Below are 14,592 nucleotides of genomic sequence, written 5' to 3' on the forward strand. Positions count from 1 at the left end.
TTAGCCAGGCGTGGTGGCACATGCCTGTAGTCCCAGCTACTCAGGAGGCTGAGGCAGGAGAATCACTTGAACCCAGGAGGCAGAGGTTGCAGTGAGCCAAGATCGCACCACTCCACTCTAGCCTGGGTAACAGAGCAAGACTCTGTCTCAGAAAAAAAAAAAAAGAAAAAAAAGGGAAAGTGTGAGGGGCAGAATGTAAGGAGAGGAGCATCTTCAGGGGTGGAAGTGAGGGACGCCCTACCGATTCTGGGGAGGAACTGGAAGTGACAGGGCCCAAACTGTGGGATAGCTAGCCTCACCCTGCTCCCAGCCTTCCTCAGAGCTTTCATGCTACCCTGGTTCCTGGGACCCTGTGACAACCCTGGGCTTGCCTTCATGGGATCTTTTTCCTGCGGAGGAAGTGTTCTGATTTGACAGCACTTGGCAGGTTCCCCTGAGAAGCAGCCCCAAGGTGACCAGGACTCGGCTCCCAAATGTCCAGTTATAGCACTTTCTCTCCTCCACAGGACCTTCCCCCAGGGATTAGCGGCTCCAGACACCAGGATTGATGTCACCTTAGTGACACATGGGGCATCTGCTCCATAGGTCCCTCAGTTCCTCATCGCTCAAGCCTGTTCACAGCAGATGGGGCATTTCAGCTCAACAGATACAATCTGTGACCTTCGCCAGACAACACTCAAAGGCCTTCAACAACATCAAGGTGCACAATTTCCATAGGGAGACTCACCATAAGCACATAATGGAATGCCAAATGAAGCAGGTGCAGGGCCCCAAATTAGAAGAAAGGAGGGAGAGATTAATACTCTCTTGAAGGTATCAGAGCCTGGTATCCTCATCTGCAAACTGCAGGCACCTACTCAAAGAGCCACCAAGAGGAGATGAAATTGTGTATATGAAAGCACCGATCCAAATGCTGGCATGCAGCAGTAGTTGGATCAGAATATAGATATGACTATTAGAAAGTTCTCTCTTCTATCCATACAAAATCTCCCTCTTGGTAATAATGAGGTTTTAATCTAGCACTTCTCAAAGGTGGTCCATTAACTTGTTTCCATTACCAGACCCCACCCAGAATGTCCTAGGGACAAATTCCCAGCTGTCTTTACTTCTCTTAGAAATAATCAGAATCTCTGGGGACACAGTCCTACATGCTGCCTCTTTACCAATCTCCCTAAACAATTCTTGGGCATCGCAAAGTTTGAGAACCACTGGTGAAGTGGATAAAATATTGCTCCTGGGGATGAGGGAAACATAGTTTCAAGTCCTAGCTCTGTCACTCACTGGAGATCTCAGGCCGTGGCCTCCTATTTTTGTTTGTTTTTTAAGAAAGGGTCTCTCGGTTGTCTGGGTTTTCAGCGGGCTTCCCAGGGACAAAAATGGTTATGGCTAGCGATTTCTACCTGCGCTACTACGTAGGGCACAAGGGCAAGTTTGGGCATGAGTTTCTGGAGTCCGAATTTCAGCTGGATGGAAAGCTTAGATATGCCAACAATAGCAATTACAAAAATGATGTCATGATCAGAAAAGAGGCTTACATGCACAAGAGTTTAATGGAAGAACTGAAGAGAATTATTGATGACAATGAAATCACAAAAGAAGATGATGGTTTGTGGCCTCCCCCTGACAGGGCTGGCCGACAGGAGCTTGAAATTGTAATTGGAGATGAGCACATATCTTTTTTTTTTTTTTTTTTTTGAGATGGAGTCTTGCCCTGTTGCCCAAGCTGGAGTGCAATGGTGCGATCTCAGCACACCGCATCCTCTGCCTCCCAGGTTCAAGCGATTCTCCTGCCTCAGCCTCCCAAGTAGCTGGGATTACAGGCACACGCCACCACACCTGGCTAATTTTGTATTTTTAGTAGAGACGAGGTTTATCCACGTTGGCCAGGCTGGTCTCAAACTCCTGACCTCATGATCCACCCGCCTTGGCGGTGGTGCTGGGATTACAAAGTGCTGGGATTACAGGTGTGAGCCACCACGCCCGGCCCACATATCTTTTACCACATCAAAAATAGGTTCTCTTATTGATGTAAATCAGTCAAAGGATCCTGAAGGCCTTCGAGTATTTTACTATTTGGTACAAGACTTGAAATGTTTAGTTTTCAGTCTCATTGGATTACACTTCAAGATTAAACCAATTTAAATTGTATGTTTTTCAAGCTGTTTGTATATTTAATTAAGGGATGGGAGGGGTTATTTGTCATTTACAATATTGGTTTTTTTTATTAATGTGAAGCTAACAAAAAAATTGTATGTAAACTGAAAATAAGAAAATACATTAGCAGGCTTAATGGTTACCCTTACTTGAGTCCACATGGGTTGGACAGTCCCCACTGTCCCCACATTAAATTCTGTAAATAAAAGCCACCTTTTGTTAAAAATTTGCTCTAATAAAACATAACAAATCCTGGAAAAAAAAAAAAAAAAAAAAAGACAGGGTCTCTCTCTGTGACCCAGGCAGGAGTACAGTGGTGTGATCATAGCTTACTGCAGCCTCAACCTCCTGGGTTCAAGGGATCTCCCCTCTCAGCCTCCCAAGTAGCAGCTGGGACTACAGACACATGCCACCATGCCTGGCCAATTTTTGTGGTTTTTTGTAGAGACAGGGTCTCACTATGTTCCCTAGGCTGGTCTTGAACTCCTGGCCTCAAGCAATCTGCCCACCTCAGCCTCCCAAAGTGCTAGGATTACAGGCATTAGCCACATAGCTTGGCCTTGTTTTTTTAAGTTGAGATAACAATGGTATGTGTGATGATTAAAGGCATGTCAATCATTTGAGATTTAGGCCAATGCAAAGTAAGTGCTCAGCAAATGTTAGCTATTGTTTTTCTCCTGCTAAATGCACCTTGTTGCTTCTGCTGTCCCTTTGTGGCACAGATCCAAGCCCCTTCAGCACCCCAGGAATACCCCAGCAGTATTCCCATTAGGAGCAGTCTGTGGAGCACTGGGAAGAAGCAGGGGGGAAGGGTTTGATTTTGCTTCCTGGTCCTCTTCTGACATGCTTTAAGGGCACACTTGGCCACTGGAGGGCAGCATCCACTCGCTCGTTTTTAAGGAAGGCCATTCTAAAAAAGCATTTTCCAGCTGCAGAGGTGCAGAAGATGGAAGGAAGCCTTCATGGGGGCTTACTGGACACTGGGTTAGTTCTTTTATCCTAGTAGTTTATTTTATGCATCCTATTCCAGGCAGCCCTTAGTAAACAGATATAACCTATCACAGAATACACAGAATAGGTTCTATAATTTTTTTTTTTTTTTTTTAGACAGAGTGTCGCTCTGTTGCCCAGGCTGGAATGCAACGGCGCAATCTCGGCTCACTACACCCTCCGCCTCCTGGGTTCAAGCAGTTCTCCTTCCTCAGTCTCCTGAGTAGCTGGGACCACAGGCGCATGCAACCACGCCTGGCTAATTTTTGTATTTTTAGTAGAGATGGGGTTTCACCATATTGGTCAGCCTGGTCTCGAACTCCTGACCTCAGGTGACCCACCCACTTCGGCCTCCCACAGTTCTGGGATTACAGGCATGAGCCACCACACCCAGCCTAAGTTCTATAAAATATTAATACAACCTATAAAATATAACCTATATAACCTATAGAGAGATGTTTTCCTTAAAGAACTGTTTTCTCATTGTCTTGAATCATAAAATGAGAATTTTGTTTCTAAACCTGGGGTCCCCTACAGGCACCGAGGTCTCCACAGGTGACCCCTGCTGTGCCACATGCCTGCATGCCTGGACCCCCACTCCTGCAGGCACACAGGAGCTTCCTGTTCTCCCGCCTGGTCCGTGGGGGCTGCCAATGAAGAACAGGGGGGCAGCTGAAGGAGAGGTGGCAGCTCCTTCCCAAGCCCTTGGTGCCCCCTCCTTACCGCAGCAGCAGGAATGGTTTCTTCACCTGTGGGTCTAAGTGTTCCAGTGCTGTTTGAGGACCTGGTGTGGGGCTCCTTCCCAGCCCATCTCAAGGGTCTAGAGCGGGACTTCCAGGTGAAGTCACTGTCCCCAGGTAGGTCCCAGAGAGTGGGCTGTGTCCTAGTTTGGGACACCCCAAAGCACGCACTAGATGAGGGTTCTAGCACCAGTGGTTTACGTGGGAGGTGCAGGGGATGGAAATAAGGAAGAGACTCAGGGAAGGGGGACTTACAGTGAAGTTGTGCTATGAGCTCAGCACCGCATGGGCATCTGCACTGAATCCCATGGGAGAAAGAAGCGCCAAGAAACAGTCTAAAACACGTGCCTCAGAATCATCCTATCCAAGTATGAGGGAGCTGAGGGCCTCAGACACCCACCCTGAGGGCTGAGGGCTGCTCTTGGTGGCTGCTTCTTCAGTAGCCTGCTCCATCCACAGGCAGAGTGGTCTTCTGCAGTTCTGGGAGGAAAGCCCCAGGCACACAGATGCAGGTACACACAGGTGGAAGTTTGCTGGAACAAACTGAAGGGTGGGACAGGCACGGGCGGGGTGGTGACAACTGCTGCTAGAGGCTACCTTCACCTCTGACTCAGGTGCTGGCTGCCTATTGTCCCAACAGCGCTTCTCCTGGATCCGGGCTGGGAGCCCACTCCTCCCCATGCTCATAGATGTCTGTCCTGTCTCTTGACCGGCATCTGCCTCTGGAGAAGCCCACGCCCTATATGAGTTTTGGGGGCAGGCAGAAAGGGTTTCTGTTGCTTGTGATAAGGAGCCCTGACATACTGGCCAGGCCATTCTGAATTCAGGTGGCCTGGGTGGGACTGCACCCTCCACCCTAGGGTGAGCATACAACCCAAGCTAGGCCTCAAACAGTAAGTGTAGAAAGTAAAAATTTCCTCTTCAAAGTTTTCCTTCTTGTTAAAAAATAAATCATGTTAGAAATAATAGTTTATTTTAAAGACTAACTTCCTTCAAGCCTCCTTGCTTTGTGCTATTAACTCTTTGTTAAGCCCTATCCTATGTAGCTGCTAGATATAAAGGAATAAGTGCATTCTATTTCCTTATACTTTAACCAAAATACTTGTGCTAGACATGCTCACAGGCACGTAATACAGTCTATGTCCTTGTACTTTAACCAAGATATTTGTGCCGGACGTGCTCACAGGCATGTCCCAGCTCTTAGCCTATGCCCCTTCCCTATTTGGCATAAGCAACTTCCTCTTTTCCTTTGTTCTCCCTTGCCTTTACCTATTTAGAAAAGTTTTAAATTATTAGCCTGTTGGGTTTTAGTTTAGATTGTGAGATCTGGCTCCAGCCAATGGAGACAGGACACAGTAGCAGGGACAAGCTGCGTAAAGGATAAAAATTGCTTCCCTCCTTTGTTCAGGTGTGCTCCCACCATTGTTCCATCTGCAAGGAGCACCCTTTCTGCAGAAAGTAAAATTGCCTTGCTGAGAAAACTTCTTATCTGAATGCTAATTTTTCCTTGTGGTGCCGAGGAACAAGCATTCTATTTCTGAATAAACATTTTACATATAACAATAAGCAAAACCCACTGTCCTGGCTGGGGCCACTATGTTGCCTGCCTCCAGCTGGGGTCACTCCTTTTTCTCTCTGCCAGACTTGCAATCACAAGGTGGAGAAGCTGGAGCTGCTGGAAGTCATTTTGCTGCCTCAGAGAGAGACACTTTTGAGAATGGGGTCCAGCCAGAGAAGCTAGGCCCTGCTGGCATTTGAGCCTCTGCCTCAGCCACCTGGAAAGTCAGCATTACCTCTGGACACTTCAGTTATTTGAGCCAGTAACTTCTCCTTTTTTTTTTTTTCCAAGACAGAGTCTTACTCTGCTGAGTGCAGTGGTGGGATCTCAGCTCACTGCAACCTCCACCTCCTGGGCTCAAGCAATTCTTATGCCTCAGCCTCCCTGAGTAGCTGGGACTACAGGCATGTGCCAACATGCCCAGCTAATTTTTTGTATTTTAGTAGAGACGAGGTTTCGCCATGTTGCACAGGCTGGTCTCGAACTCCTGAGCTCAGGCAATCCACCCACCTTGGCCTCCCAAAGTGCTGGGATTACAGGCATGAGCCATCACACCCAGCTTATCCTTCTATCTTTACCAGCTTAGATTGAGTTTTAAGTTTCCTGCACCCAGAAGGGTCCTAACCACTACACAATCTAAGGGTTACCGTCACCCACAAATGACAGTGGGTTGGGTACATTGATGACTTATTACATTTATTATCTCATGCCGATTGTACATAAAACCAAATTATTCCCACCTCCACTTCTCTCTCTCCTCCCGACCATCATGGCCCCCAAACTTTGCTGTCCTGTACAGAGCACTGGGCTACAAGTCAGGAGACCTGGGTTCTCACCTTAGCTCTGCCTCAGCCCCTGTGACTTACAGCAAGGCAACCCATGCTCCCAGGCCTTGGTTTTCTCCTACAATGATTGGGAAGGTTGGACTCCATGACTTCAAAGGTGTTTCCAACACTAACATTCTATGGACATTCTTCTCCTTCTTCAACTGCATTTAGCCAGTCACTGAGGACACAGAAGTTCCCTTGGAAATCTCTAACCCATTCCTTCTGCATTCCCCATTTCTATTACCTATATAAGAAGAATGGGTTTCTCTCTTTCTTCTTTAAATGCTGCTTTCACCATGGAGTGCAAATTTGGAACTAAAAAGAATCTTGCAGTGAGTACAGCCCAGGAAGCCCCCTCACTCCCTCACCACCAGAATATTCTGGAAAAGCAAGCAGAGATTTCCATTCATTTTGATCCTCAAAGTCCCAAATGAGCCTCAACCACTTGATCTTACCAAACCACTCAGTGCTAGGGGTCGTGTCCTGCCCATCTCTCACAGTCCTTATAACATTTGCTTTGAGTAGGACTTGGGTTACAAATCCAATCCCAAATCCACCTGCATTAACTCAAATTAGAGAAGGGAAATAAATGCACCTGTAATCCCAGCTATTCAGGAGGTTGAACCAGGAAGATCGCTTGAGCCCAGGAGGTCGAGGCTGCAGTGAGCTATGATTGCACCACTGCACTTCAGCCTGGGTGACAGAGTGAGACCCCATCTCTTAAAAAAAACATTAAGTTTTGCTTAAAAAAAGAAAGAAAGAAAAGGAAAATGCGTCACGAGGTACCACGATACAATTCATGTCACTCACCCACAGGCTCGGGCTGACACGTGGCAGGATCTCTTCTCCACTGTGAGCATTGCTTCATTCTTCTCTTGTCGGAGACCAGCTTTCTGTGCTTCACAGCCACATTGGCAGAAAACCACCAGCTTCTGAGCTCCCAAGCTATCAGTCCAGCCCGAGATTGAAGTAACTCTTTTCAGCTGCTTCACCACACTGCTGACTCACATTTAGAGTCTTCTCGGCCTCTTTTCCATGTGGTCCCACCATATCTTCCCACCTTGGAGACAGGTTTCGGTTTTTTAGACCCAGTTTCAGGGTTTTATGTTTATTACTATGAAATGTAGCCTTGTAAGATTACTCCCATCATGACTGCCTATTAAAGGTCTTTTTGAATCTCAAATCTCCCACTTACTTTATTGGCTTCATAATGGCCATGAGTTTGATGAGTCCACGTCATTAAGAAAAATGACTGGCTGGGAATAATCACTGGTCCTCACAGCATGCAGAAATGTCCCTGCAAGTTGTCAGATGCATAAGCCAGCACATTCTGGCATGTTCGTTTCCACAGCCACTTAGTCCTCTAGTGGGACTCTCCATCCACTCCCCTTTCCCCATCGTTCCCATCAGGATTAGAGGAGACGCTGCTTGTCTGAATTTCAGCAAGGACAGAGACATCTTCATATTGCTCTTCTGTAGAGCCTGTTATCCAACCCCAAAAGAAGAGTTAATCAAGCAGAGCCTCTTCTACCTGGGACTGGGCTGGGCCCAATGATCCCTGTATCTTTTTTTTTTTTTTTTTTGGGTGGGGGGGCGAGGGATGGAATCTCGCTCTGTTGCCCAGGCTGGAGTGCAGTGGCTTGGTCTCGGCTCACTGCAACCTCCGCCTCATGGGTTCAAGTGATTCTCCTGCCTCAGCCTCCTGAGTAGCTAGGGTAACAGCTAGGATTACAGGTGCCTGCCACCACACCTGGCTAATTTTTTGTATTTTTAGTAGAGATGGGGTTTCACCATGTTGGCTAGGCTGGTCTTGAATTCTTGACCTTGTAATCCACCCACCTCAGCCTCCCAAAGCGCTGGGATTACAGGCGTGAGCCACCGCGCCTGGCCCCCCGTATCCTTTTACAAGTGCTCACAAGCCATCTTTTAAATAGCTTGTTTCCAGAAGCCAGCTTCCCCAGCTATTGGAGTTTGCAAAATGTCTCTTGCATTGTTGGTTGGAAAAGTAGGACTTAAGGAGATTTCTAGACAAGAAAGCATGATTAGAAATGGAAGATGCTACAGAGTGCAATTAGAAAGTATATCTTAAGGTAATCTGTGATAAGGGGATTTTTATATTGCCTTTTTTAAGTTGACATTAAAATATATTATTATTTGACCAGGTTTGTCTTTTGAAGACTTCTCTACTGATAGGCACTTCTGCAACAAATTTGCATAATTTGATATAAATATTTTGTAATTATTCTTAAAGGCCAATCAATGGGTATTTATGATGGCTCATAAATATACAATAGTATATATTACATAATATATATTGATGGGTTGCATTTTTTTCTTTGAGCTTATACAATGTTTTAGAAACAGTCTACTTTTTATAAATATCAAATGGATATTCCTGTGTGTTGCATTTGCTAAAGAGTCAACAGTTAAGAATCTGTTTCTTTTATCTATGTCAGATTGTGTCCATTCAGAATACAGAATCCCCTGCATAAAACTAACATGTTTTGCTGAAGTACTTGTTAATTTGGCTCTAAAATATTTATTCTTTTTCTAACTTATAGCATTTATTTTAAAAAGATTAATCCCTTCATTCACTTATCCAAGGCTCTTTTGTAGCTCAAAAAATTACCATAAAGGGAAAGAAAGCCCTCTGGCCTTCTACTACAATTACTTTAGAGCAGGGGTCAGAAAACTTTTTCTGTAATGGATCAAACAGTAAATACTGTAGGCTTTGCAAGCCATACATGCCCTGCTGCATCTACTCAACTCTGCAGCTATAGAGCAAAAACAACCTAGACAATAGTGAATGAATGGGTGTGGCCATATTTGACTCATGGTTGTAGTTTGCCTACCCTTGCTTTAGTGTAACTAAGTAAGATAAATAATAATTTAGTGCTTAAAAGAAAGTTATAGAACCTTTTACTTTTAGAGAGTCCTTTAGGAAAAGCATCATGTATTGCTTGGGAAGTATTCTCTATTTTAAATATTAAATACAGTTTAACACACAAGAATATCCAACTTGATATTTATAAAAAGTAGACTGTTTCTAAAACACTGTATAAGCTCAAAGAAAAAAATGCAACTGTATTTAAATTTTAAATACAGTTTCATTCTTTTATTACCCTGAGATATTTATTAAGAAGGGGTTATCTGGAGTCTAGTACATAAAACATCTTTGGGTATATACACTTTGTAAATAGGAAGTGATATTACTTCTAGCATTCTAAGAACCCCAGCTCCCAAATAATGACTCTCGGGTAATAAGCAAGTACCTGTAGCATGCCTCCAATACATTGACTGTTAAAGGGCAGTAAGTTCTCCCTGGCAGTGACTGCAGGAATTGAAAGTTATATTTTCATATCTAGCCTAGGGATGAAATCATCCAGAATTTTTCTTTGCAGCAAGTAAGGTGGTCGGTGAAAACTCAAAACATGGATTATCAGGTGAGCTCTCTGTATAGGTAGTTGGATCTAAAGTTCATAGAACCGTTTCAGCCATTTTCTCAGCTGGGGTGCTGCAGAATTCAACTGTCGATGGAATTTTTTTTTTGATAGTTAATGCCAACGTTTCCCAGAAGATGAGAATTTGCTGCTTTTGGCAACTTGTGATTTGTTAATGCCAGCTCTGCTGTGCTGTGGGGTTGTACATTAGGGGAGTAAGGTTGCCCTCTTCCCCACTGCAAGGGGACTAACAGCGCCTCCAATAATTTCTGGGTAGCTATCATTTCCTGATGAAACTGTTCCCGTTCACTTAGGAGATCCTGTATGGCCCCACGTGCATCACGTTTTTGACGCTGTACAACTGCTCTTGAGGCTGGGTGCAATGGCTCACGCCTGTCATCCCAGTAATGTGGGAGGCTGAAGCAGAAGGATCACTTGAGGCCAGGAGTTCGAGACCAGCCTGGCCAACATGGCAAAACCCCAACTCTACTAAAAATACAAAAATTAGCCAGACGTGGTGATGGGTGCCTGTAATCCCAGCTACTTGGGAGGCTGAGGCACAAGAATCGCTTGAACCCGGGAGGCAGAGGTTGCAGTGAGCTGAGATTGCACCACTGCACTCCAGCCTGGGCAACAAAGCAAGGCTCCATCTCAAAAAAAAAAAAAAAAGAAAAACAAAACTGCTCTTGATGCTCTTCACTTGGTTAATTCATCTGCCATTACCCTGCTTGCAAGGAATTTACTTTGCCATACATCACACTGTATTGACATACGTTCTAACTGTTTGGAAAATTGAGCTGTATTTCAACCTAGGGCTTCATTTTCTAAAATAAGCTGATTTTTCTCAAGGACTAGACATTCAAAGTGATAACTGAAGATCATCCCCAACAGAAGCCACCAGCAACTTTTTAATCTCATGATTTACCTCCTTCTGTATACGGAGCTGGTTTCAAAGACCTTCTTTGTCCTGTAGTAACCTTCTTTCGTAATTCTTGAGCTTTTTTTTTTTTTTTTTTTGAGACGGAGTCTTGCTCTGTTGCCTAGGCTGGAGTGCAGTGGCACGATCTCGGCTCACTGCAACCTCCGCCTCCCGGGTTCAAGCGGTTCTTCTGCCTCAGCCTCCCAAGTAGCTGGGACTACAGGAGTGCACCACCACACCTGGCTAATTTTTGTATTTTTAGTAGAGACAGGGTTTCATCATATTGGCCAGGCTGGTCTCAAACTCCTGACCTCGTGATCCACCTGCCTCAGCCTCCCAAAGTGCTGGGGTTAAAGGCGTGAGCCAGCCTCCAACACATTCTTTACTCTGAGAGTTCCTTATTAGGTTCTGTAACTCCCTCTAAGGAATTCTCCTTTATGATGTCCCAGAGACATCATAATTTTGTTGGAGCTATCATGTATTATTGTATTTTTATATTTTTGTTGGAGCTATCATAAGTTATAGTAGCTTTGGGACATAATCTTTTTTTTTTTTTCTTTTTTGAGACAGAATTTTGCTCTTGTTGCCCAGGCTGGAGTGTGGTGGCACAATCTCGGCTCACCACAACCTCTGCCTCCCAGGTTCAAGCAATTCTCCTGCCTCAACCTCCCAAGTAGCTGGGATTACAGGCGCCCACCACCACGCCCAGCTAATTTTGTATTTTTAGTAGAGACTAGGTTTCTCCATGTTGGTCAGGCTGGTCTCAAACCCCCAACCTCAGGTGATCTGCCCGCCTCGGCCTCACCAAAGTGCTCGGATTGCAGGCGTGAGCCATCACACCCAGAGGGACCTAATATTCTTACGGCTTCCACTTCTACTGCTTTTCAGTGAGCATTTTCCCTGGCTGAACTCCTGGGCTCTCTGTAATGGAACTGCTTTCTTCCATGGACCCTGAAGGGTATGATGGCTTCTGGATTGGACCCCAGAGGGAACTTCAACAGATTTAGGTGGCTCAGTTTGGGGATGAAGTAAGGGCGACTTTGGTTTCTCAACTTTTAAGAGTAGTCACTTTTTTCCCTTAACCACTGAAAATGCATTCCAAGACTTCTACTGAACAACCTCTAAGATTCTTATTCTCCCCATTTTAGGGGGCTTCACTTGACAGGCTCTTTGAATCGGTATCACCAGGTTAACTTCTCACAGACTTCTTCCATTCCGAAGACCTGCCCAGGCCCTCCAGACATCCCTTACATTGCTTTTGGATTAAGTTTAGGATGTATCTTTCTTTTCCTCTTCCATCAAATAAAGAATCCAGATTTGGGGGATTTGACAGGCAATAGGGCCCAGAGGCCATATTATACTCTTAAGATATGATCAGATTTATAGATGCTCCATTATTTTATGAGCTATAAAGTGTAACCAGTTAAACCATAACACAATGCTTTCTTTAGAATTTTATTATGTTCTTTATGTACTCATATATGTACATTATTATATACTTATTGAAAGAGCTCAGACTTTTTTAGACATGTATCATGGACAATAGGAGGAAACCAAATTTGCTAAAATTCTCTTCTGAATCCCTTGTCAGAGTCTTTTTTTTTTTGAGACAAAGTTTCACACTGTCACCCAAGCTGGAGTGCAGTAGCGTGATCTCGGCTCACCACAACCTCCACCTCCCGGGTTCAAGCAATTCTCCTGCCTCAGCCTCCCGAGTAGCTGAGATTACAGGCACCCACCACCACACCCAGCTAATTTTTTGTATTTTTAGTAGAGACAGGGTTTCACCACGTTGGTCAGGCTAGTCTCGAACTCCTGACCTCATGATTCACCCGCCTCAGCCTCCCAAAGTGCTGGGATTACAGGCATGAGCCACCGTGCCCGGCCCAGAGTCTTTAAGTGCCTGTTTTTCACACACCGTTGCCTGCTGTGCCATCAATAGAACTGAAAATGCAGCATTTCTTTTTCTTTCTCTCTCTCTCGCCTCCCTCCCTCCCTCCCTCCCTTCCTTCCTTCCTTCCTTCCTTCAGCATGATCTCAGCTCACTGCAACCTCCATCTCCCAGGTTCAAGTAATTCGCCTGCCTCAGCCACCCAAGTAGCTGGGATTACAGGCATGTGGCACCACATCCGGCTAATTTTGTATTTTTAGTAGAGACGGAGTTTCATCATGTTGCTCAGGCTGGTCTTGAACTTCTGGGCTCGAGCCATCCGCCCACCTCAGCCTGCCAAAGTGCTGGGATTATAGGCATGAGCCATTGCACCCTGGCTAGCATTTCGTAAGCCAGTACTACACTATGATCATCAGCATTTTCTCTCTGGGTACCCACTATGCAAGTTTTGATATTGGAGCTTGATCTTACCAGGAGGTAAGATTAATGGAAGTTTTTGAGACAAAAGACAGGACTCACATTCCTGTCTCAAACAGGCAGGCAATGACACTAAGTCATGACTGCTATCTGGCCAACAGCAATTGTAAGACACCATTAATCCTAAAGTGAGATCGATTGTATGCTGTATCTCAATATCAGAGATGCTAAAATGTGAAAATTGATGAACTGAGACAGTTCTTATGAGGCCACCTTTTGGGTTATCCTAAAGGTGATACCCAATCTAGCCCATGAGCAATGGCCCCAGCCTCATCCACTGACAGGCATCACTTTATCACACCAGGTCAGACTGGGCCAAGTGTGTCCTGGACATTTGGAATTGGGACTAGTCTCGTGTCAAGAAAATGTCAACACTACGCACTGTGGAATTGACCTCTGCCACCATGGGGAGGTGTGCACCCAAAGCTAGGCTGCAGGGAGAGGAGGGAGGCTGACACACAGAGAGGGGCCAAGATAAGCTATAGAGAAGGCAGGACCGCAGCCTCCCAAAGGCTTTCCAGTTCTGTGGCTGGTGCCTACCTGGAGCTGGGCTGCCCTCTGGCTCCTGCATCTGAGACAACAGGAAGCCTTACATCTCCTGCTGGGCCCAGCTATTCTGGCCTTTTTGGGCTCTCAGAACTTGGAAGCTTCCTTTTCCCCTCTCCATGGATGGCACTTTTAAGGCTTAGGAGATCAAGTCCAGCAGCTAAGGCAGCCTCCCAAAGGCCAATGTTGCACACTCAGGCCATTGAAGCTAGAGCAGTTTCTCCAGCAGGTCATGCCTATGCCACGGGTCACTGACGTCAGGGAGGCAGCCAGCTCCCCAGGGCATGAACGATGGAGCACATATTAGCTTCCTATGGTTGCTGTAACAAATTATCACAAATGAAGTGGCTTAAAACAACACAAACGTATTATCTCACAGTTCTGGAGAACAGAGACCCAAAATGGGTCTGTAGACCTGCATTCTATCTGGAGGCTCTCAGGGAGAATCTGTTTCCCTGGCTTTTCTAGCTTCTAGACCCCGTCCGCATTCATTGGCTTGTGGCCTCACATCACTCCAACCCCTGCTTCTGTTGTCACATTTCCTCTGATGCCAACACGCCTGCTCCCTAAGGACCCACCCAGATAATCCAGAACCAATCTCCCCACCTCAAGATTCTTAATCCCATCTGCAAAGTCTTATTTGTCATATGAATTAACAATCATGGGTTCCAGGGACTCGGAAATGGACATCTTGGGGGACCATTACTCAGAGACTGTAAGAGGGTTCCCCTTAATGGTATTTTTCTGTAATCAGGCCTTTTTCTTTAAGAATATTTTAAACAGCATAACAAAGCACAGCTGACTTTTTTCCCCATTTTACAGACAGGGTCTTGTTATGTTGTTCAGGCTGGACTCAAAACTCCCGGGCTCAAGTGATCCTCACCTCAGCCTCCCAAGCAGCTGCCACTACGGACATGCACCACCACGCCCTGCTAGAGCTGGTTTTTTTATATAACTCTAGGGACAATACCCATTGCCACTTATTAAATGCCTACTGTGTGCCAGGGAGAGAAGGAAAGCAACATTATCGGCCCCATTTAAGGAGGTCAC

General features: G+C 45.5%; 1 protein-coding gene and 1 pseudogene across 1 annotated transcript; one reads left to right on the plus strand and one right to left on the minus strand.

Annotated features, from left to right (window-relative positions):
- The first annotated feature begins 1,376 nt into the window (after positions 1–1,376).
- LOC101140244 (protein mago nashi homolog) lies at positions 1,377–2,208 on the plus strand. The gene is made up of 2 exons (XM_004055348.4): positions 1,377–1,670; positions 1,990–2,208. Exons 1-2 carry the CDS (start codon positions 1,377–1,379, stop codon positions 2,140–2,142), a joined length of 447 nt encoding a protein of 148 aa, XP_004055396.3. The 3' UTR covers positions 2,143–2,208.
- A 7,144-nt stretch (positions 2,209–9,352) lies between these two features.
- On the minus strand, positions 9,353–10,137 carry LOC109023146 (golgin-45-like; annotated as a pseudogene).
- Positions 10,138–14,592: the final 4,455 nt, after the last annotated feature.

This window comes from Gorilla gorilla, chromosome 15, assembly GCF_029281585.2.
Source record: "Gorilla gorilla gorilla isolate KB3781 chromosome 15, NHGRI_mGorGor1-v2.1_pri, whole genome shotgun sequence".
Classification (NCBI taxonomy): domain Eukaryota; kingdom Metazoa; phylum Chordata; class Mammalia; order Primates; family Hominidae; genus Gorilla; species Gorilla gorilla.